We start from the raw sequence: 26,192 nt of genomic DNA, 5'->3' as shown, positions 1-26,192 counted from the left end.
AGCTACTCCGAAGATAAAGGGATTTGCATCATAAAAATACCAGAATTTACATAGGAAAAGCTCAGCAATAGTTCAGAAGTTAAAAGAATATGTGAATGACAGTAAATATAAAGCACATATTTGGTTCTAATAATACCAGTGAAGACAACAATTGAAAATATTATTGTGTATAGAGATATAGACAGTAAATTCTCAAATTTGACACAAAACTCAGTAAGTCATTGTGCAAGCATTTCAACATGCTTCCATCACATAAATTATTAATTGTGGATCCCAGATAGACACTCAGAAGATACAAATGTGATGAACTCATTACTATCTGTTAGTGAAATCAGGCTATTCTGGCAATGATTGAAAACTGCCAGTACAGCTTAAGCAATTTCAGAGATGCTAAGTTGCAGATAGACACAACAAAAAGAGTCTCACAATTATAGTTTTCAGCCATTAAGGCCTTTGTCAACAATGACACACACACACACACACACACACACACACACACACAGGGGAGAGATTTGGGGGGGGGGGAGTATTTCTCTCCTTTTACAGTACATCCCCCCCCTCCCCACCACACCCCTTCCCACTATCTAACCTGCAGCACTTCGCTGTCCACCAGCCCCACCATACTATCCCTCCCCACCCCCACTCATGCCGCCTCCTTAACCCAACCAATCGCCACTGCCATCACACACTGGTACTGCACGCAGTGTGTGGGTTCAGCTGCCTGTGACTGCAGTTGTGTGAGTGAGTTGCGTTTGCTTGTGTGTGTGTGTGTGTGTGTGTGTGTGTGTGTGTGTGTGTGTGTGTGTGTGTCTATCTATTGTTGACAAAGGCTTTAATGGCCGAAAGCTATAACTGTGAGAGTCTTTTTGTTGTGCATATCTGGGATTCAGTATCTCCGCTATATGGTGAGTTGCAACTTTCCTTCTCATAATATTGTTACATTCCATCCTGGATTTTCCATTATTTGATTAAGTAATTTCAGTTTATATCAATACAGCTAGCACCCCTCCAAATTAGACCGCTGAATGCTTCAAGGAATAATGCCACATCAGAAGTGGGAGGGGGCAAGGGCATATCCTAAATATCTAAAGCAAGGGCACAATTACTGGTGTTATACAGGAAGAATATCACAAACAAATGTGGAAATAACAAAATGCGTATATGTATTCAGATTTGTTTTCATTTACAACAATATATATTAACTTTTTACTTTTTTCTTGCCTTTATTCTGTAGCTTCTTTTAAGGTAGTAATTTTATTGGCTTAAACCAGAATTTATAAAGATGTTTTAAAACCATTTGTTAAAAGCAGATGTAAAAGTTTTGTTCATGGAACTTTTAAAAGGCATTTTAACACATTGTAATTATTAAGACAATGTTTGGTTGAAGAAATGACCACTGATTATTTCAAATACACAGATGTGACTTGAACATAATTCAACAAAGAGTGGCACTACACTGTTTGTCATTAAAATGAGACATGATAGCACAACCACAGAACTTTGAAGTTGCAAGAAAAGACAAATTTACAATGACAAATACAACAAATACTCAAAAGACAATAGAAAGAAATACTATTAGTTAGCTATGTATGGAAATGTTTAAGAGGCTCAAGAAGAACAGCTACAAAAGTTAGACTGCTTACAGAGCACACAGCAAAATAAAACCGCAAAATCTTAAACTTCATACTACAGTGTTAATGTAACAGACCTTCAAGGTATTTTTATTCTATCAGTTTAACAGTAGTTCAGATACTAGCAAAATTTCGGAAACAGGTCCTATACAAAAGCTGAATGCTTTATGGAAAAGTTTTTGAAGATAACCTCCATATTTTATGCATAATATATTTCCTTACCATGAACACTTCTTGAAGATGAGGAGATACGTTTTGATTCAAAACTCATATATTGATCCATGTCGTCTTCTTTGTTTTCAGAAGACTCTTTCTTTAATTTTGAAACTTCAGCTGTTTCTAACGCCTTTTCTTCTTGTGAAGCAGGCTTTTTAGTGGCAGATTCTGCAGAGACAGAGTCTTCTATATGTCTGGTTTCTGCAGTAAGATCAATGGGTTCTTCAGTCTTTTCTGAGGCAGGACTTGTAACACTCGTGTCAAAAGTTGTCCCTGATTTATTTGTAGACTGGGCAATGGAATCTGTTGACTTTCTCTCTGTTTCTGGCTTCTTTTCTTCAGATTTCTCTAATGCAGTCCTTCCTGGTAAAGCACTTACAGGAGCTACAGTAGATTGTTCTTCTTCCTTATTTGCTGATTCTGTGACAAGTGTTGTGGGCTTGTCCTCTGTTTCTGCCTTCTTCTGTTCAGACTTCTCTATCACAGATGCTGCTGATGCACTGCCTTTGCTAACTGTATCTGAGATTCCCTCTTTTCTATCTGATTTATTTGTAGACTCGGCAAGAGAATCGGCTGGTTTTCTTTCTGTTTCTGGCTTCTTTTCTTCAGACTTCTCTAATGCAGTCCTTCCTGATAAAGCACTTACAGGTGCTACAGTAAGCTGTTCCTCTTTCTTATTTGCAGAATCTGTGACAAGTGTTGTGGGCTTGTCCTCTGTTTCTGACTTCTTCTGTTCAGACTGCTCTATCACAGATCCCACTGATGCACTGTCTTTCCTAACTGTATCTAAACTTTCCTCTTTTCTACCTAATTTATTTGTAGACTCGGTAAGAGAATCTGTTGATTTTCTTTCTGTTTCTGGCTTCTTTTCTTCAGACTTCTCTAATGCAGCCCTTCCTGGTAAAGCACTTACAGGTAATGCAGTAGGTTGTTCTTCTTTCTTATTTGCAGATTCTGTGACAACAGTAGTGGACTTGTCCTCTGTTTCAGCCTTCTTCTGTTCAGACTTCTCTATTGCAGACCCTGCTGATGTACTGCCTTTGCTGACTGTATCTGAGCTTCCCTCTTTTCTATTTGTGGGTTCTGTATGAGGAGCTGTGGGTTTTTCTTCTGCCTCTACTTTATTTTTCTCGTTCTGTCTATCTAATAAAGTATTTGCTGATGTTGTTTTATTAGTTTCTACTACCTGTTTCTCTGCCTTTTCTAATTCTTCTGCAGTCTTAAGTATGTTGTGGCTATTAATTCCTTTATCTGTAACAAAATATTCAAAGTTATTTTTTTCTTTTCTATAATTGGAGAAATTTAATAAAACAATTGATTTAGAACAACAAATATTAGTAGAACAAAATAAAATCTGTTTGCTTTTCACTTTCAAATATGAAATTGTTATAACAAGAAAATAAGCTTTAGAAGATTTGGAAACTTTTTCAAGAATAAAAATGAAATGAACTCTCAATTTTGTAAGTTTCTTACCTTTTGTGGAAACAGAATTGGTAATATTATTTACTTTCTCTGAACTTTTCACAATATCAATATCAGACTTGAATTCTGTTTTGCAGGTTTCTGTGTTTTCTGGCAACTGTCCCTGGTCTTGTTTGACTTGACTTATGTTATTTGCTTTATGAGAATCTGCTACTTTTTCTGTTTCAGATATTTTTTTGATCTCAGTTTCATGAAGCAGTTCTGGACCATTAGTCACTGGTCGTGAATCTTTCAATTTTTGTGTCACTTGTGATTCTTGTTTCGTTGGTTCTTCTCTCTCCTTTTTTTCAGAAGACTGGTGTTGCTGGTCTGTTTTGCTCTCCTCCGCTAAAATATTTGTAGTTTTTTGCTTTTTTGGTGGCCCCCTGTTGTCTTGGTCTGCAGAATCTAATGGCTTCTTTACTGTTTCTTTTCCTTTCTTATCTGGTTCACTTTGATTTTCTTGTGGCAACTCTTTTGTGTGTTCCTTTATGATGCCATTCACTACTTTTGATTTTTCTGAAACAAGTTCTGTTACAGATGTCTTTTTAACTGTTTGTTCTTGGCTAGTGGTATCAACTGTATCTTCAGTATGACTCTTTAACTGCAGGTCATCAGCAGCATGCTCAGCAAGAGCAACTGTAAAGTAAAACAACAAAATAAATAAGTAAAATTGAGTAAATTACCTGAAAAATAAGGAATAGTCAATAACAACTCATCATAAAAATAAAAACAATGGCAATTAGCATGATGCATCTAATTTAATAATATTTTCATCCATTGTGTACTACATAACACTTTTTATTGTCATTCAAATAAAAGTAAAGTTTACATTCATATTTTATAGCAGCATAAGTATCATATAAAATGGAAAACTAGACGGATGAGGAGCATATGTAAGCGCAGAAATTTTCTGATTATTAAAACATACAGAAAATGTCAGATGGTTGATAGAAATTTATGTAAGATTACACAGGCCAATGAAAAAATTATTTTGAATTTTTTTTATTTTGGTAGCTGATATTTATAGATTTTTATGAGCTGAATCCAAATCTAGCCTTGGTTTTTTGAGAAATATGCTTTTTATTATATAGTATAAAAATCCTATGCTATATGGTAAATGGGGAAATTAATGAAAAGCTTCGTTACAACATAAGCATGGTTTGTATTTACAGTAAGCTACTTAAAACAATGATACGTGTTAATAGAGGTTTCACTTGTCAGCTGAAATTGGTTTGTATTTTCTTTCTCTTTTTTTCTTAGTAGCTTCTTGTGTAGCTTTTCCTACGATGAGTTGCTTGCTGAAATTCTCGGTGAAGTGACCAACAGTAGTCCCCCACCATGTTGGTGTTCCCAGTGTCCTTGGTAGTGGTAGTGGTCCATCACTTTAATATCCTGGTAAAAATGCTCTCTTTGCTCCTCACTAACATCTCCCAAATTGTCCGGGAAGTGACTGTTCAAAAAGTGAACTTTCAGGCTAATTGCACATCCTAAAGTTATAAAGTCCTTTAACATTGTAGCTATAATAGAAACATATTCTGGGTCTTTTTTATGTCCTAAGAACTTTGTAACGACTTGCTTGAATCATATCCATGCTTCTTTCTCATTTAAGGTCATTGTGGATTCAAAGTTAACATCAAACATCAATTTTGTAATGTCAGGTCTGCCAAGGACACCTTCTTTTAGTTTAGCTTTAGGAAGGTGTGGGAACGTTTGGCAGAGATACTTAACACACGGTCTATCTTTAGGTAAAGCCTTTACAAACTGTTTCATTAGGCCTAACTTTATATGTAGAGGTGGTAGGAATACGTTTTTTGGATCTACAAGGTTTTTCTGTAAAATGTTCTTCTCACCAGGTTTTAAAGACTCTCTCACAGGCCAGTTCTTTCTGCACCAATGTTGATCCATAGCCCTACTGTCCCATGCACATAAGAAACATGGAAATTTGGTAAAGCCACCTTGCTGACTAAGGAGCATGCATGTTACTTTTAGATTGCCACATATCTTCCAACCATGAGCAGAATAGCCTATTTTATTTAGTACTAATTCTAGGTTTTAACAGCTTTCTTTCATATGCACAGTATTTCCAACAGGTATAGATGCACACATGTTACCATTGTGTAATAAAACAGCCTTTAAACTAGTTTTGGATGAATCAATAAACAGCCTCCAGTCTTCCTTTTTGTATTCAATATCAAGCTCATTCATCAGACCAGGAATGTCTGAGTAGTACACTAAATCATCTTCTTGTTGAAAAAACTTGTAAAATTGCTGCTCTCTCTTTGTATACATGTATATTCTGGTTCCAACTGCCAATAAGTTCTTTTCTTTTAATCTAGAGACAAGCAATTCAGCTTTTTGTTTTGTTAAGCCCCGATCCCTAACCAAATCATTAAGCTTGGTCTGAGTAAACAATCTGGGCTCTAGACTTTCTGTATTACAATGCAATTCATCATCATCTGGTTCATCTAAATCAGATTGCACATCAGAAAATACTTCTGTTGGAATAGAATTTAACTCATCTGGTGGTTCAGGAACTGGCAAATCTACACCATGCCCTACTGGTCGGATGGCAGACGGAAGGTTAGGGTAGCTTATTACCTTCTTGTTTTTTAAATTATGACCAGCAATACCAACACTGCAAAAGTAGTAATCATTGGATGATTTACTGAGTTCCTCCATGTCGTAGGAACAGCAAATCTAAAGGCTTTTTTCCCCCTCCTTTTTGGATCTTTTTCTCAGATCTTCAACACACACATAACATACCTTATGCAGCACCCAAGATTTATCTTGATCACCAAGTTTAGATCCAAACTATGATAGATAAATCTTTTTCAAAAAGTCTGTAATGTTGCTTTGGTGTTTTTTAATCACAAATTTACCACAAATATAGCAAATACAGCAATATAGCAATAGAGTTTTTACCACCGATTAGACATTGTACTGAGCACATGTACAGGAAACGGGAAAGTGAGGTTAGATTGACAGTAAACAAAACACCATCTGTTAACACAAAAATAGTATCGACCTTTTTTTGCCAGCAAATGTTTTTCAGTAGTGCTACCAGCATCATCTTCATTCATCACACCTCCTTTTTAAATTATTTTACCCACATAAAAGCTGTTAAATTCTTTAAAAAATCACATAATTTAATAAATTTAACTGTAAAATGTGAAGAAATGGTGGGTGATACAGTTTTTTTTTTTAAGTATTATATTTGGATTTCCCACCCTAAAAAACATAAGAATAAGGTACTTCAAGGAAAAAAGTTTTTCCATCATTCGTCTGTGTTATTAAAAGGAAGTCATAACATGGCAAATACATCAACAATCAAAACTAATAAGAAGAAAGCAGAATTAAAATGAAACAAAAGATGTAACATATACTTTATTCTCAGCCTAATTAATTAATGTAGATGGAGACAAGAGCTCAGATTGTGCGGTTGGGGTATTAAATAGATACCAATAAACTGGTCAAGTGTAGATGAACCAAAGCAAATAAGTAATAAATTTTAGCTGCAAATGAGAAAAAAATTGAATATTAAAGCAGGTTATCTGTATCAATATTAATACTAAGTATTTAGTATTGGAGGGAAGCGTGGAGGGTAAAAATTGTAGAGGGAGACCAAGAGATGAATACACTAAACAGATTCAGAAGGATGTAAGTTGCAGTAGGTACTGGGAGATGAAGAAGCTTGCACAGGATAGAGTAGCATGGAGAGCTGCATCAAACCAGTCTCAGGACTGAAGACCACAACAACATCTGTATCAAAGTGGTATAGTAATAAATATGAAATATACAAAAAGTATTCACAGTTGTGAATATAAACAACCTTCATCTGTGTAATGGAATGATGACTCTGAAAATTTTTGCCGGATTTGGGCTTAAACCCAAATTTCCCAATTGTCACCAGTAGTTGCTTCAACTGTAATATCATATTTATCTGCTGACATTGGGAAAGCAACTTTCAATTAACATGTCTCCTCTGTATGGGAATGTGCACAATTAATGTAGGATTCAGGTTGTAGACAAATGGATAACAATATATGAAAGTTTGGGTCTGGCCAAGAAGTATGCTTGGATAGCCAAATTTGTTGAGGCAACTCTCGCAGCAAATGGGATATGTGGCTTAGAGTCCTGTCTGGAAGAAATTTTCAATGTCATCATTCCATTATCCAGCTGAAGGTAGTTCATATTCTCAGCTGCGAATACATTTTATGTATATCATTACACTAGAGGTTGAAAATACGTCTTCAGTTGTAAATTTGTTTTATTGTCATACCGATTTCAGGCTCTCATAAGCTGTTCTGAGCTCAAGCCGGCAGGAGTGGCCGAGCGGTTCTGGGCACTACAGTCTGGAACCGAGCGACTGCTACGGTTGCAGGTTCGAATCCAGCCTCGGGCATGGATGTGTGTGACGTCCTTAGGTTAGTTAGGTTTAATTAGTTCTAAGTTCTAGGCGACTGATGACCTCAGAAGTTGAGTCGCATAGTGCTCAGAGCCATTTGTTCTGAGCTCATAGGTAGCAAACGTGCCTAGTACACAACCACCGCGGCACTTGGGGGCCACAGCACAGTTGTGACACCTGAGGATGGGCTTATGAGAGCCCGAAACCGGTCGTGATAATAAAACAAATTTACAACTGAAGTGGTATTTTCAACCTCTAGTATAATGATCAGTTGTGGATGTTCACCCAACAGGGTTGTTTGTATATCATAACAGCTGTAGTTGCCACAGTGCATGTTCCTTTTGACATACATGCACTGCAATATCATAAAAAACCATCTGGTAATATTACTTGCACATGCTGTTTTGATACAGGAATTTGCTTTCCTAGAACAACCCTGTACATTTAATGTGCATCTGAAAGTTCTTGCAACAAGTTAAACTCCATCTTGGACAACCTTTTATGAACTATAAACAGTAGTGAAGTCCATTATGAACACATCACAGGTCATTGTGTATTGTATTTAGAGGTGGCACCACCAACGCTGATGCAGTAGACTGTTGTTTACTATTAAATTCAAACAGATTAAAAATATGTGCCTCAGCTGCCTTGCTTATTAAAGACCTTCATTTCTAATCACTGGTTCCTTCCAGATTGTATTTTCACTGTGCAACAGAGTGTGTAGATGTGGAACTTCCTGGCTGATTGAAACTGTGTGCTACACTGGGACTTGAACTGTGGACCTTCGTGTTTAGCAAGCAAGAACTCTACCAACTGAGCTACCAAAATATGACTCATGATTTGTCCTTCCATCTAGTTCAGGCAGTATCTCATCTCTTACCTACCAAAGTTCACAGAAATTCTCCTGCAATATCCTTTCTACCATAAAAGCTAGTTACACAGGAAAACTTTGAAATCTGGAAGGTAGGAAATGAAGTACTGAAGGAAGTAAAGCTGTGAGGATGGATCTTGAGTAATGCTCAGGCACCTCAGCTAGTAGAGTGCTTGCCCATGATAGATGAAGGTCCTGACCCTGAGTTGCAATCCAGCACACAGTTTTAATTTGCCAGGAAATTTCATATCAGTGCACGCTACACTGCAGAATGAAAATTCACTCTGGCTAAGCCACATCTCCACAAGATCATTTCTTCCAAGAGTTGTCTGTCCCCAAAGTTATGCAGGAGAACTTCTATGAAGTTTTGAAGGTAGGAGATGAGGCACTGGTAGAATTCAAGCTGTGAGTATGGGTCATGAGTCATGCTCAAGTAGCTCAGTTGTCCGCTGATAATGCCTGGGTCTAGGATCTTGTGGTCTTTTCTCCTCTCCCCCCCCCCTCCCCCTCCCATTCTATCGATGTGATTTCTGGGAGAGTTGATCCACAGCTGACTAGCTGTGAAAGGCAAAGGTCCTGTGTTTGAGCTCTGGTCCAGTATGCAGTTTAATCTGTGAGGAAGTTTCACTGGTTCCTTATGTCAAACAGTTTATGATTATCTACTGTCTACATAATTTTGACCCAGATGTTTTGAAACAAGGTTTATACACAGCCTGACAATAAAAATGTAGCACCCAGAAGCAGAGGAGTAAATGAAATGAATCTTCACAGGTTGAGAGGATATGTGATGTTATTGCATTTATTACTAAATCATGTCAAATTTACAAAGAACTTCACAGTATGAGCCCGTATATGAATACGACTTTGCATCATCTCTGGTCCAATGCAGGTGCAGATTTCATTGGGAAGGGTGTCACAAAGCCATTATATCCTCTCCTGAGGCAAGCTGGCCCATAACTGTTGCGTCACATCCTTGACACATGGATACTGGCACTGGCACAGAGTCAACATCAATCTGATCCCATATGTGTTTCATTTGGAACTGACCAGAGATTTTGTTGGCCATGGGATCACCTCAGCATCAAGCAGACACATGCCATGTGTGGACAAGCAATATCTTCTTGAAAATTGGCACCATGATATTATCATGTAAGAAGTAATGTGAGAATACAAAATGTTTGTGATGCTCTGTTGTGCCATCAGAGTTCCCTCAATCACAACTGGATCTGAGCTGAATACATACCTGATGGTTCTCCAAACTGTAACACCAGGAGTAACACTGCTGTGCCTCTCCAAAACATTGGAAGAATGAGCCCTATCTCCTGGTCACCACCATACTCACTGACAATGATCATCTGTGGTAGTGTACAACTATGATGCATCACTGCACACAATGCAACACCATTCATCAGTGGTCAATTCTTTCAGTTCAAGCTGCCACTCCAAATGTAGCCATTTGTACTGTGGTGTTAACGGCAGCCTATGTGTGGTATGATAATTCCCTAATCCAATTGCTGCAAGTCTCGAACCTATTGTGCGGGATGACACAGAATATTGCAGGGAGTCCATAACTTGTCTTGCGATGACAGGCATAGATGGGAAGGGGTTACAAAGTGCTTGGTGCACAAAATATGGAAATCCTCTCTTGTGGTAAAGCACAGATGACCAGAAGCTTAACAAAGAGTTTGCCTGTCCTCATGTTCCCAAATAGTCCAAGATCTGGCTGCTGTCATGTATAAATGCTCCAAAAATCTGGATAGTATATGATTGGAACAACTGGCCAAATGGAGAACATGAAGTCCTCTTTACAAACTGTCAGGTGCTCAGGTACTGTCTAAGATGAGTGAATGACATCTCCATGTCCTTCGCAGGTGTCACTTAGCATCTGACACTGTTCATGCCCCTCTAATAATCATACCAGGCCTAGTAACAACACTAAATATGAACAACACTAATGCACTCTAGTGGCCATTCTATATGTCATAAAGAATTGCAGCTCTAATAATTTACATACCTGCCAATGATGTATATGTGTATAAAGTTTCACCATACCAAACCTTGTCTTCTGCATGCTTGACTTTTTTTGGTAGGTTGTGTATATGAAAACACATGCATTGTATAATAAGATAAGTGAAGTATATCACAACTAGCATTTCAAAAGTGGGTGTGTAAATACCTAATTGTTTAAGTATGTCAATAATGTAAAGGTATGGGGAATAAAATATGTTCAGTAACATAGTAGTCTCCATAGAACATTAAATCTGCCATATTCCTTCAACCAGAAATGATTTACTCTATCTGTTCAGTTTGGGTAACCATAATACTAGTAAGATAGCAAACTCTGTAAGCATATCATGAAGGTGAGTCCATAGTGTTCCTTCAGAAAGTTCCATCCATAAATACAAAGTGCCACATTCATTGTTTACCAAAAAATTGAGTATTTGTTTTGTCATTTTCAGCAACATTTGTTAAACCTTGCTGACAATAGAAAACGATATTGCTCCAGTTTATTGACTTCTGCATATGTGTAAAGGTCACAGCTCTGTGCCCTCCTCCCATGTTCTGTGAACAGCTTAACATGTGTGAGTCTGCCTTACCCACAGTGCTGTAGACATACAGGGTGAGTCAAAAAGGACGTTACAACTTTGGAGTGGTATAGAAATTTGCTGAGATAACTTACAGTATTGGTAGATGTGTGATTTTGTAGCAAACAACCTCAAGTTTCACAAAAAAATTTCAACTGTCATTTTGGTTCGATGTGACTACCATTTCTGATGCAGCAAACATCCCATTGGTAATCAATTTCTTCCCACACTCATTGCAGCAAATCAGGTGTAACTTGCACAACAGCAGTGTAGATTCAATTTTTCAGTTCAGCTAAATTGTTTGGTTGGGGGAGGGACGTACACACGGTCTTTAATTAAACAGTTATTGCAGAGTTCATTTAATGAAACCAAAACACACATAGAGCACACTCTGCATCAGAGAAAGTAGCCATTTTAACTGCGCACTATGCTGGCACTCCTGGTGATGGAATGGTGTACTGATGCACTATGAGAATCAAGCTTGAGGTTGTTTGTTATAAATTGACATCTACTGGGCCGTAAATTATCACTTAATCACAGAAGGTTATTCGAGAAAGGAAAGCAAAGAAGTGCATCCCTTTTATAAACACAACTAAACAGAAACATTAAGAAGTATTTTTCCTTTGTGAATTTAAGAATATCTCTATCCTGACCTAGGTCGGAACATGAACAGAAAAATGGATACCACTGTGATCGAAACCATTGGAAGGCTCACTGCTGAATGTGGTTATGATGAGAACACCTATCATTGTTCCCATCATGCATGTATAGACAATTTTGCTGCTAGTATTAACCCTGTAGCTCTCTCGTGAGATTACAGACAATTTGACATTTTGAAAGGTGAACAGTACAAATAGCGACACAAAATACTGTCATATGCAATCAGTCTTCAACACCCATTTCCTGCTGAAACTTTCTTCTGAATTTCCACTTTGAAAATACAATATAAAAAAAACATAAATTCTTATTAAATGAGAAAGTCATTGCTACCATGAAGGAATATTTTTTAGGTTCTGACACTGTGCATATTACTTTAAGTTGGAACACAATCACACAATTCACACAGAACTTGATGAAGAGGGCACCTAACAAGAAGTTATATCTTTTAGATGGTTAGATGTCTAATTTTCAATTTTCAAACATATAAAAATACTTACACTGCAGAGAAGCAGACAATTATATCAGCAGATTTTTTAAAATATGATAAAATGTACCTCATACAAAATTATTCTGATACACTTTTGTTTCTTTTTATCCTCCAATGATTCTGCAGGTGATAATACATGTTTCATTTCAGTATCTAGTCCACTTCATTATTTTTTTACAAATATGTGCTTATAAATCAATGACATAAATCTAATCCACTGAACTTTCCAGATGAGAAAAACTCTGATTGCGCTGACCAAGTACCAAGACAGAAATCCACAGACACATACAAAATACTGCAATTTTGCAAAGAGGTAGCATTTCTTAATTGGGGACATCCTCAATACATCTTCATATTTTAAGGAGAAAAAAGCAAACTTGCAAGATATCAACACTGAAACTCAATCGTGTGCAAAAATATGGGCCATAATACTGAAATTTCACTGTTACGACCATCTGAAAGTAAAGCTTTTAAACCTTCACACACGTTGGATGTTTGTCATTCGCTCTGCCCCACTGTAACTGATTAATGCCTAATTGTGAAGTAGTTCTCAGTGAAGAGACAACGAGAATCCTCATATTTCCAGGATGTAGATGAGGAGAGAAGAGAGATGTGGGAGGTGGACACACCTGCCCAAGGTGTTTTCAAATCTTGTTTGAGAACACATTACCGTATTTACTCGAATCTAAGCTGCACTCGAATCTAAGCCGCACCTGAAAAATGAGACTCGAAATCAAGGAAAAAAATTTTTCCCGAATCTAAACCGCACCTGAAATTTGAGATTTGAAATTCAAGGGTAGAGAAAAGTTTTAGGCCGCATCTCCAAATCGAAATAAAGTTGGTCCATTGTAAGATGAGATACAATTTAGGTCGAATGAACGACGATACAGCTACAGTAGTTTGGTTCGAGTCGTAAGCTTAGCAGTTAAGCTTTACCAGGTAGCCATTGCTATGTGTCAGGCGCTCCGTCCATATTTATATGGGTACCCTTCCTTTTTCACGTGCTTCGTCTGGGTTGAATTGATTGCTTATTTTTCTTTGATCTGATAAGTGCCGTTACTTTGTTATAGGTGTTTCGTCACTTTAAGCTGAAAATGCATTATTGTACTGTGTCACGCATTGTTTGTCGCATTCTGATAGCGAGTGTTTACGACCTGTCGCCGCTCGCGGCATGGCTTGCTTTTGTACGCACTACCGCCGCTTCCAATTGAAAATAAATAAATAAATACAAATAAATAAATAAAATCGTCTCATTAGCGAAACAATGGCAAGAGACTGCAATTTGTTGTTACTTACACTGCTGCTTTCTTTGATAATGATCAACAAGAACCAAATAATAGACTGCGGATGATAGAAGATGTTCTGAACGAGAGTATAGCGAAAATTTTTCTCCGTTTGAATATCTTTCCAGATGCCTCTTTAGTACATTACCTTCTGCACAGAAATTAGAGTCATCTTAGATTTAAAAATCTAGTCAGTTGTCGTGCTTCACTTCTGACTGTATCTCTAATCGGCGTAAGAATAATACTAATATAAACATGGCATGATATGTATATTCTTCCGCGATTGCTGTTGTCTCACTCTAGTTTCGTAGTTTATTAGGCAGACAGAATTTAAATGAAGTAGCAGCAAACACAAAAGAATACATGGCAAAATGTTTATATTCGTATTATTCTTATGATGAAGAGAGTACTGCACGTGATTCACAATTCATAAAAGTTCCTATTAGCAACCATCTCTTCTCACAGGTAGGAAAAAATTCAGAACGTAGAGTTGGCCATATTGACAAACATCCCTAACAGTCTTGCCAGTCGGATTTTCGTAGTACATTGAAAGGCTGCTACATTCGAAGATGAACAATACGGAATTTGTATTTACTTCATTGGATAATTTATGAAAATGCAGTGGTCGAAACTCGGGGCAGAGAAAAAAGCTTGTCTTCCACCTTTTTTCTTTTTTTTTAATTTATTTACTGACGCAGAGGTTTTGGCGCCAGTATTTATCTTTGTGCCTGCAAAGCATGCTTGTGTAGCGCTACATATATTCGACGGCAAAAGTTACTTGTGGCGGCACCTACCAATATTTTACAGAACTTCCGCTTACTTTGCACTCGATTCTAAGCTGCAGGCGGTTTTTTGGATTAAAAAAAAAAAACGGAAAAAAAGCGCGGCTTAGATTCGAGTAAATACGGTACTCTGCGAATCATAAGTAATATTAGTACCTAATATATCAACCTCACACACATTTATGTTCAATATTATTTTAACAATATTCTCATAGTGATGTCCTGCAGCTATATATATATGCCTCACAATCAAAATTAATAAAATTAAGTAGTTCAAGAATTATTATGAAAAGAAGTTTGTGATTTCCAGTTTACAATTTAATCATGCCAATCACATAAAAGAATACCATATATCATGCAAATGTACTTCATTTTAATGATGTCAGCTATAAAATTCAAACCAAGTCTTGCACAACAGCAATGTTAATGATCAAACAGTGCTATGCTACTTCTTTAATAACACACTCATTCATTTCATTAATTTACATTGCATTAGTGAATTGCAACATAACAATGTTCAAAGCAAAAATATCTCTAGCATCAACTAAAAGTTAGAAACTGTGGACTTAGACACAATGAACAAAGCACTCACTCCACTGTACAGTACTTTGCACTTGGCCATTAAGTGAATGCAGTGGGGCAGAGCAACTGACAAACCACTTGTGTGTGTGAGAGTTTGAAAGCTGTACTTTTAAAAGATTATAGCTGCAGACTATCAGTATTACGACCAAAATTCTCATGCAGGACCTTCGGGGTTGATATCCTGCGCATTTTCTTTTCTCTCCTTAAAATATGCAGCCAAGTTGGTGATCATTCCTTCTTAGACAAGACATTATAAGTAGTAAACATTACTTCTAAACCATGTAATAAGTTTCAAATGGAAAATACTATAGATAAATGTCAACAGTGTCTCCCCTTCTCGTCAAAATAGGTGGCTCTCACTCATCTAGGAGTTTCAGTGGCCTGTGCTTTCTTTTTAACTTCAGCAACCTATCCCTCTCCACTCTGAGGAAGGAACTAACAGTTCTAAGAGCTGGAATAATGTTGTGCACATTCATATGTGCCTATTGATAGCACTATCATTTCACCTCCTGAAGGTAAATACTGCTCAGTAATTATATTTCATAACTTTATAATAAACAGCTGATAAGCACACATTACATATTATGTAACAAGCACAAATGACCACACAATAATTTATACATCAAAGCTATAATTACAGAATATGAGGCAATGTACCAGCAAAGAATTTTCAGGCAACAAAATGAAATCTACTTTGTGGCTTGACATCTACATTACAAATATTTCATGTATGATATAGATTACATGACTGATAACATTATTTTGTGATGCTGACAATGGATGAGTACGCAGTTTTTATTATTCTGGAATAAGTTTTAGTAATAATGTTACAGCCTTCATCTGTAGACATCACAAAACAACAAACAATAGAAAACACAAAAATAAACCAAAAAGTTTCAGTCCCAAGCATTTTTAATAAAAGATTTCTTACAAGTGATAAATCAGAGTAAGTTTTGATTGAAGATACTCAAAAGCCAGCACCAAAAGAGGTGTAGTAGAGGAATTACATGAAAATACACAATTCTTGTCTCAGGGTAACAATACAGATTCATTGTAATTGTAATTTATTAATCCTGTAGATCATACATCATGTGCAGAGAACCACATGATGATGTAAGACAAGTTAAAAATGGAGATGAGATGATACATGGCTAAAATGATTATGGCAGCGATCTTATAATGATAGAAGTGTTCATATAATACATGTGTAATGCCAAGATACAGGAAAGTGTATAGGTGGATATTTTGTGAAAAATTCAGAATTGCCCACTATTTCTAAAATAAGTTCACATTATTAAGAGAAAGAAACATAAATAACATGGAAATTCAAAAGTACCATACCCATTACTAAAGTAAAACAGTAAAGGTGACACACTTCTGAATTAAAGTGTTCAGATTTACATACAAAGTACAGAATATGGACAGAACCAATTTTTTGTAAAAAATAGTGAAAGATTTGTTTAGTTAGTCTGTCAGGTTTCATTCAAAGTATGTGTCCACAGAAATCAGTCCTCCTTTTCCTTATGGTTTCTGAGAGTCTCTCCAACTTTGCATAGAGGGCTTTGTTTCTACAGAAAACTTGTTTGCTATTTTGGAATTTGGGACCCATGATCTTCCTCAAAATTTTCCTCTCCTTGAGTTCCAATTGTTCCATTTGCCCTTTCCTCTCCATGACTAATGTCTCTTCTGCATACAGTGATTCCAACTTGAGTTATAATGCCTTATTTTGGCGTTCCAAGAGAGGGTTTTCTTATTGTATGTGTTTTTGGTTTTCTGGAAAGCTAGTTTCATTTTGGTCCTTCTTGCTTCCATTGCTTTCCCTTCAAGGTTGATCCATTCAGTCCATAATGGTGTCAGTGGGAAACTGTTGCTTTTAATAGAATCTTACCTTAAAGATAGACAACAATGCACAGAAGTTGTGTATGATAATGGAGAGGTAATTGCAAAAAGAAGATCAAAGATAAGGAACATAAATTTTGGTGTGCCACAAGGCTCTATCTTGGGCCCCTTCTTGTTTATTTGCTACGTGAATGATTTCCCAAAAGTATTAGACACCAGTCATCGTATTACTATGTATGCTGATGACACCTCTGGGGTTTGCTGGGCATGTAGTAATGATGACCTAAATTCAGTGGTACAGAATTTTGTTGAAAAAGCCCAAACACATTTTGAAAAAGAAAACCTGAGGGTCAATATTAACAAAACTAATTTAATTTATTTTAAGACAAGTAGTTCAAATAAAAATACTGTTCTAAATGAGGACATTCAGGAAAATACCTGTTCAGAATGTAAATTTCTGGGGATATATATAGATGACAGACTTTCATGGAATCAGCAAATAGATCATGTCTGTGGTAAAATAACATCTAGTCTGTATTTACTAAGGAGATTAGTTCAATATTTAGATATCGAAGCAATAAAAATAGCGTATTTTGGGTTGGTGTATCCCCATCTATCTTATGGAATTGTATTGTGGGGTGGGTGTACCCAATACAATATAAAAAGGATATTTGTATTGCAGAAAAGAGTAATAAGAACTATGGCAAAAGTAAGACCCAGAACTTCATGTAAAAACCTGTTTATTAAGTTTAATATTATGACTATCTATGCAGTATATATGTTTCAATCAATATTATTAGTGAAAAAAGACAAAAAAGTGACAAACAGGAATATGGAAATCCATGATTACAATACAAGACAAAAATCAGACTTTCATATGGTGAGCAGACGATTGAATCTAACAACAAATACCCCATTCATTAAGGGAGCAATATTTTATAATTCTCTGCCAAACAACCTGAAACAGCTTTCTGGTAGAATTTTTAAAAACGAGTTGAAGAAATGGCTTGTATTGAAGTGCCCATACAGTATGGTGCTGACATGATTTGACCTCAGGAATGCTATATTAAATATACTTCAATGATATTTTACTTAGTAGCATGTAATCTATTTATATTGTGTATCAATAATCTGAATGTAATTATTATAACATTGCCCATGCATGTTAAATACATGTTTCGAGCTGTAAGATAAATAAAATAAATAAATAAATAAAATAAAATTCCCCTAGGCACTTGAAACTCCTGACCACCTCTATGTGTTGAGCTCCTACTTTAATTCTCTTATGAGTGTCTAGTATATTCGTCCTAATCTTGGTTTTTTTGTAAGAAATCTTAAGTCCTATCTCCCCTGCCTGCTCTTGTAACTCGGCAATTTGTTCTTTAGCTTCCTCCCACATTTCCACGAGCAGTGCCAAGTCATCAGCAAATGCTAAACACTTAATCGTGATTCCTTTGTTTTTTGTTCCAAATCTTATTCCTCCTTTCGTTCTTGCATTCCATATACTCACAACTTTTTTGAGTGCACAGTTAAACAGCAGGGGTGAGAGACTTTTATAATACAGTTTTTCAGTTATTTGGGAAAAACCAGATAGTAGCAAAATTGGCCTGTAGTTTGATACCTCTGTTTTTATCCCATTTTGAACAGAGGTTTTACTTTTGCCGTCTTCAATTTTTCTGGGAACACCCCTTCTGATACAGAACAGTTACAGATTTCAGCAAGTCACCTGGATATGAGGGGAACATGTTTCTTCAAGATGTAGACAGGGATATTGTCAGTACCAACAGAGAAATTGGGCTTCAGTTCTTTCATTATAGCAAGTATTTCCTTTTTCATTGATGGGGTATAGAAAAATAGATTTATTATTTATACAAAGGTTAGTCAAATGATAACCTTAAATTTGTAATAACAAATCGAAATTTCGCGCCGTTATCCTGTAAGTTGGTAAGTGTGCTACAAACAGCGTACAGAATGGCCTGTAGATGGCAGCATGGTGCTGATGCACACATACCATCGCAGTATCAGTATAAAGATGGCTGCCCCACTTGCGACTTGCACCAGGGATGAACAGCGTTCTGTTATTCAGTTTTTGCATAGTGAAGGTGTGAAACCCATTGAAATTCATTGACGAATGAAGGTTCAGTATGGTGATGAATGTTTGTCACAGCAGCAAGTCTACAAATGGAGTAGGAAGTTTGCAAATGATGTGACTTCAGTGAAAGATGCTCCTCGTCCAGATCAGGCACAACAAATTGTGACTCCACAGAATACTGCAGCAGTTGCAGCCATAGTGAAGGAAAACCGCCGAGTGACACTGAATGACATTGCAGCATGTTTACAGATTAGTCATGGGTCAGCACACCACATCGTGCGTGATGTGCTCCAGTTTCACAAATTGTCTGCAAGATGGGTGCCAACTCCAGAAATGAGAGAACGACGTGTTGATGCTTGTAAAGAACTTCCTCGGCACTTTGAATGAGAAGGTGATGGCTTCCTAGCAAGAATCATTACTGGGGACGAAACCTGGGTTCACTTCCTCCAACCGGAAATGAAGAGAGCGAGCAAGGAATTGCGCCATTCCTCATCACCAAAGCCAAAGAAGTTTCAAACAGAACCATCAGCAGGGAAGGTAATGCTGACTCTCTTTTGGGACGAAAAAGGCGTCATTTTGGACCATTACATGCCTAGAGGGACCACTGTCACCAGTGCATCATACACAGATCTCCTAAAAAATCATCTGTGGCCTGCAATTAAATCAAAGGGACGTGGATTGCTGTCAGCAGGTATCCTTTTGCTACATGACAAAGCAAGGCCCCACATTGCCCGTACAACAGTTGCAGCAATCATAGACCTGCATTTTGAGTGTCTTCCTCATCCACCATACTCACCAGACCTTGCCCCAAGTGATTTCCATATGTTTGGACCACTCAAAGATGCAATGGGAGGAAAGAAGTCCTGTTCTGATGAAGAGGTGCACCAAGCGGTGCATGAGTGATTGCGCAGCAGATTACCAAAAGAATTTTTTTCTAAAGGAACTTATGCACTTTTTAAGCGCTGGAGGACTTGCATTGAGCATGGGGGAGATTATGTTGAAAAGTGATACAGCTTTGTACCACTCCTGCACAATAAATAATATTTTAAAAAATATTTAAGGTTTTCATTTGATTCACCCTTGTAGCACATCCGGATTGATTTCTGGGAGTACACTGTAATTTTGATTTATAACATGTTCAGCTATCTGTGTAAAGTAGGAATAAAATTTATTTGCCATTTTTGTAGGTTCAGTTATTACAGCTGACTTCACCATTAAGCAGTTAATATTATGGAAATCTGCCCTGCTGCAGTTTTCTTCCATATGGCTTTCATCTTAGTGCTGGAATTTTTTGTGTATGTATCATTTGCAATTATTTTTGCTTTGTTTGACAACATTTTTGAAAATCTTTTTATATGTTTTGTAATAAGTATCAAATTCAGGTTGTAGTGCTTTGATAATTTCAGAGTAAATTCTAGAACCACTTGGCTTTCCACCATTTTGAACACCCGCTATTTTAGAGGTGAGTGGGAGAAATGAATATGCCCTACTGCGCATTGCCTAGTTATATGTGCACGTCAAAAAACATTTACGAGAAAAAGATGGACCCTGTGGCTGAACGGCAGCAGACAAGTACCTGCTGTATGGTGCACAGATTTTTGTTTACGGGTAGAGAAGAACGAGAAACATTTATGAAGTATTCTGTGCTCTTCAGTGTCTGTGTTGATTGTAAAGACACTAATGAACAACTGAATATAGTTTTCTATGTACATTCACGTATTGGACTCGCTTGAGCCGAAGAATGTTAGAAGGTGCTGTTTGGACAATCTGTGTAGTCATCTTTTTTTGTTTGAGGATACCAGAGTCCTACAAGTCATCCATTTATTTTTTGTTTTCCTTGTGTATATTTTCCTCTGTGTTGAAAGAAAGCACAATTCAGAACAGTGGGAAAAATTACTGATAAATTTATTATATTTTCCATCTGTGTGTTTGCAGTTATAAATCTCTTTCCAGTTTTCTTTGCTCAAGTAATTCAGAAAGTGATTTATATTTTCATTACTGTATTTTCTACAGGTGATAGTTAGGTGGTGTTTAAATTGCAGCTCAGTTTTTGTACTCAGAGAGAGTTTTTGAGCTGTGTGATCCCCAAAGCCTGTGTTTAGTGTTTTGATTTTCTAATTGATTTTTACATTTACAAATATCTGATCAATGGTGGTAGATGAAGTCTTTGTGATATGGGTTGCTGTTTCTACAGTAGATTTCATCTTAAATGTTTGCAAGAGATTCAGTAATTCATTCCTTTCTTTGGTGTCCTTTGCAAAGTCAATATTAAAATCACCACAGAGAATAACTCTTTTGTTTATTTGTGTTAGCCTGTTAAGTGAATATTCTAAACTTTTTAGGGAAGTATTTATGTCACCAGTTGGAGCTCGGTATAAACAAATAATATCCGTTTAGTGTCCACTAACTCAACTCCTGATAGCTCTACATATTTTTTCTTCATTTTTTCAACAGGAACTATATTATGAAGAAAGGGGCAGGAACACTCTACAACTGTAGTTTTAACTTATGGCAGTGAGATAAGGACTTTAAAAACAAGGAACACTCAGTAGATATGAGAATCATGAGGATGGGAAAACAAATAGTGGAACAGAATGGGAACAGACTAAAGAAGAAGGTATAAATATAAGTGTAATAAAATGGAATGAAGGTGTCTGGTGCAGTTAGTCTAGTGCGTGGATCACACATGGATCATGTTCTTCACTGGATTCCACAAAATAAGATACGACAGAGACCACAACACAATGAAAAGTGGATAGATGTAATAACCAAATATGTAACAGCATGCGTACATATTGCTGAAGACATAATGCTCAGGGAAGTCTAGGGGAGGCTAGTATCCAGCAACTGATGTGAAACGGTTGGTTCATAATCAAGCAAAGAAGATGGTATTTCCTGTAGTTCACAAAGAAACAAATAAGTGAGCAAATTTATCTGTAAATGGATGAATGAAATATTTATTTATGAAATTTCATTGAATGTCAGAATGTCTTTTCATAACTGTGGCTTTTCACAAATTTCTAAATACTTCTCTTTTGGTAATGTAAGAAAATGCTACACTTACATTTATCCGTAGAATATTGTCTTATTTCCTTTAACCAGGTGTCCTTAACAGTGTCTGAATGTGCAGCAATAGTTAGTGGAAAATTTCCAAAACCACTGGATTTATGATGTAGTTCAAACACTCTTAAATTATCCTTATGGTCTTCGACTTCTACGTCAGGCAACTGCAAATCATAATATTCATATTAGTTCACATTTTTACAGCTAAATAAAATCATTAAACAATGATAGAGGCATACTCAGTTATAACTGATGTCATTTATGAAGACAAGTTATTAACTTATGCAGGTGTTTCTTCTATTTGGATTTGGGTTTACTGTCCCATAAGTATTAAGATGATGCCAATGAGGCACTGGAACTTATAGCTACATAACATTATTAAATAAAATGACAGCTGTTCATATCTATTTTCTTAAAGGTTTTGACCAGCTGGAGTCCCATTCCATCCACAAGATGAATTGCAGAAAATTGTTATAAAGAGTTTTCACATACAATTTCTGTATACACTTTATGCTCATGGTGGGGCAATTTTTCCATAATTCATATACAGATGAGCTTGTGCTTGTTATCTCATCTCAGACAAGATTCAAACAATGTGTTACATACAGAAAAGATTTTGTTATTTCTGGGCAAACATTTGTTGTTGACATTTCCCATATGTAGACTCCTTATTTTGCGAGTGCAGATGACTGGCAGAGATGTTGTGTCCAAGCATTCAAAAAGAAATTCACTACAGATAACAACAGGGGCTAGTTTAAATATTTTCATTTCCAGTGGATGATATTTGTGACAACTCACTAAGATGTGGAGTGTGTCAGCAGGTTCACAAATGTTATGCAGTTTCTTTGTGAAGAAATGGGTATATGTTCACCAATTACATAATTAGCTCTCATTATAATCTTAATGTATGAAACAACTTTAATAAACATAGCCCAATTATATGCATATCTATTCATAATTTCACCTGTACAGTAGAAATTATTTCAATTTGTTCTTAAAACTGTCCTCATGTTTTGTCAGGATCTTTAATTCACAATAGAGGTAGTCACATATTTTTATGGCTGCACACTCTTTCCCGTCTAGTGCAAATGTCACATAAAGCTCTTGGCAGAGGAGGTCTTTTTTGTTCCTAGTGGTGCATTTCTGAATTTTTATTTTTATCTTCAAATTGTGATTTGCTCTTCACAGCAAACTTCATACAAGATTAAATGTACTGTGAGGCTGTTTGAAACATGGCAAGGTGGAGCAGATCTACTTGCTGCAATTACAGTCCTTAAATAAGGTTTTTTTTTTCCTTTTCAGTTTTTATTATACATGTAATGCATATTACCACAAATACTTAAAACTGCATGTATAGTTTTCACACCTCTGTAATAACAGTATAATGAGTCATGAGTAGCCATATATTCATAATAAGATTTAATAGCAATCCAAGAAATATTTATTTTGTTATAAATTCAGCTGTGAATCACAAAAATTTATTAACCAGGTAATTAATTTGGGTCTTCATGCCTAAATGAATCCAGTATATTATACAACCTGTGTCATTACATGTATAGATAGTACAGTCATCCTAACCAGCCACACAAATTTCGTCACAAAAACTTTCGAGCCAGACATGTTTACATTATAAAGACATGAGGTATGTAATTACCTGGTTAATAAATTTTTGTGATCCATGACCGGATTTAAAACAAAACAAGTATGATCAGATCTTGAGGATTTTTTTTTCCATGAAATAATCTAAACTTAGAATTCACTAAAACCATGAGCTTGTTGTGGAAAGCTCATTTAGTAAGTCAGTTGGCATTTGGTAAGCACTAATTAATGTTCTATGTTAAATGTCATTAAACATTCAGAGAGTGAAGTTACAATGTTAGGTATCTTTGTTGCTGATCTTTGTTATACTATCTCTCAAAGGTACTAACTACAAGCTGATCATCACAGATTTCAAACAATAAATATAAATGAATTAAACAAATAAACTCGACTCTGTTGAAGTGAATCATTATTAACTGTTTAAGTTACTCAATAATAACTGGAAGAAGACCAGTATATATGAACATCTGTGAGATTTAATAGGCATCCAAAACAAGACAGTAACATTAAATGTTGTTAGTGTGACTATCCTTACAGAATGTTTCTGTACAATGAATACTTTCTTTCAGAGAGGGAAATTGTCTCAGAAAATTATACCATGTGAGATGAATGAATGGTACTATGCAAAGTTAGCTAATTATCTGATACTCTAATCACCAAAATCAACAACCACGAATAAGAATGTCACTGAATTCAATCAACTGAGACCTTAAAAGGTGATTTTCAATTCTAGTTTTCATCAATGTGCACATCTAGGAATTTTGAACACCAGAGAACGGAAGTTGCTACTCACCATATAGCGGAGATGCTGAATCGCAATAGGCTCAATAAAAAGATACCAACCATTTCCTCGACCGACTCTCCACAGTTCCTTTCCCTTTACCACATGGTGCCCTGCTTGTCACTATTGATGCCACCTCCCTGTACACTAACATTCCTAATGCCCATGGCCTTACTGCTATTGAACACTACCTTTCCAGACGCCCTATGGATTTCAAACCAACAACCTCCTTCCTAGTCTCCATGACCTACTACATCCTCACCCACAATTTCTTCTCCTTTGAAGGTATTACCTACAAACAAATCTGTGGTACATTTATGAGCACTCACATGGCACCATCCTATGTTAACCTATTCACGGATCATCTAGAGGAATCCTTCCAAAAACCCAGACTCCTAAACCCTACGCCTGGTTCAGATTCATTGATGACATCTTTGCTATCTGGATTGAAGGTGAGGACACCTTATTTACATTCCTCCAGAACCTCATCAACTTCTCCCCCATTTGCTTCACCTGGTCCTAGTCAACCCAACAAGCCGCCTTCCTAGATGTTGACCTCCACCTCAGAGATGGCTACATCAGTACCTCCATCCATATCAAACCTACTAACTACCAGCAATACCTCCACTTCGACAGCTGCCATCCATTCCATACCAAGAAGTCCCTTCCATGCGGCCAAGCCACCCATGGTCATCACATCTGCAGTGATGATCAGTCCCTCTCGAAATATGTTGAGGGTCTCACAGAAGCCTTCACTGACTGTAATTATCCTCCCATCCTTGTACAAAAACAAATCTCTCGTGCCTTATCTTTTCAGTCTCCCACCACTTCCCAAAGTACCACAGTCCAAACACAGAGGAGCATTCCCCTTGCAACTCAGTACCATCTGGGACTGGAGCAGCTGAATTACATTCTCCGCCAGGGTTTTGATTACCTCTCGTTGTGCCCTGAAATGTGAAATGTCCTACCCACTATCCTTCCCACTCCTCCTACCATGGTATTCCGCTGTCCACCGAACCTACATAATATACTCATCCATCATTACACAACCCTTGCCCCCAATCCCTTACCTCATGGCTCATACCGCTGTAATAGACCTAGATGCAAGACCTGTCCCATAAATCGTCCTACCACCACCTACTCCAGTCTGGTCACTAACATCACCTATCCAATCAAAGGCAGGGCTACCTGTGAAACCAGTCATGTAATCTATAAGCTACCGTATTTACTCGAATCTAAGCCGCACTTTTTTTCCAGTTTTTGTAATCCAAAAAACCGCCTGCGGCTTAGAATCGAGTGCAGAGTACGCGGAAGTTCTGCAAAATGTTGGTAGGTGCCGCCACAACTAACTTCTGCCGTCAAATATATAGCACTACACAAGCATGCTTTGCAGGCACAAAGATAAATACTGGCGCCAAAACCTCTGCGTCAGTAAATAAATTAAAAAAAAAAAAAAAAACAGGGTGGAAGACGAGCTTTTTTTCTCTGCCCCGAGTTTCGACCACTGCATTTCCTACATTATCCAACAAAGTAAATACAAATTCCGTATTGTAAATCTTTGAATGTAGCAGCATTTCAATGAACAATGAAAATCCTACTGGCAAGACTGTTTGGGATATTAGTCAATATGGCCAACTCTACGTTCTGAATTTTTTCCTACCTGTGAGAAGAGGTGGTTGCTAGTAGGAACTTTTATGAATTGTGAATCACATGCAGTATTCTCTTCACCATAAGAATAATGTGAATATAAAGATTTTGCCATCTATTCTTTTGTGTTTGCTGCTATCTCATTTAAATCCTGTCTGCCTAATAAACTATGAAACTAGAGTGAGACAACAGCAAACACGGAAGG

The 26,192-nt window shown here is 36.8% G+C and overlaps 1 protein-coding gene across 1 annotated transcript in view; it reads right to left on the bottom strand.

Annotated features, from left to right (window-relative positions):
- LOC126162232 (obscurin) overlaps window positions 1–26,192 on the bottom strand; it is a 720,647-nt gene that overhangs the window by 429,657 nt on the left and 264,798 nt on the right. The window contains exons 7-9 of the mRNA XM_049918601.1: window positions 21,962–22,124; window positions 3,321–3,947; window positions 1,854–3,098 (exon numbers count right to left, since the gene is read on the bottom strand). Of these exons, the coding sequence (XP_049774558.1) occupies window positions 1,854–3,098; window positions 3,321–3,947; window positions 21,962–22,124 (2,035 nt within the window). The remainder of the gene's footprint in view (window positions 1–1,853; window positions 3,099–3,320; window positions 3,948–21,961; window positions 22,125–26,192) is intronic.

This window comes from Schistocerca cancellata, chromosome 2 (genome assembly GCF_023864275.1).
Source record: "Schistocerca cancellata isolate TAMUIC-IGC-003103 chromosome 2, iqSchCanc2.1, whole genome shotgun sequence".
NCBI lineage: Eukaryota > Metazoa > Arthropoda > Insecta > Orthoptera > Acrididae > Schistocerca > Schistocerca cancellata.
The sequence above is the reverse complement of the archived record's forward strand: the minus strand, read 5'-3'. Positions and strand labels throughout refer to the sequence as shown.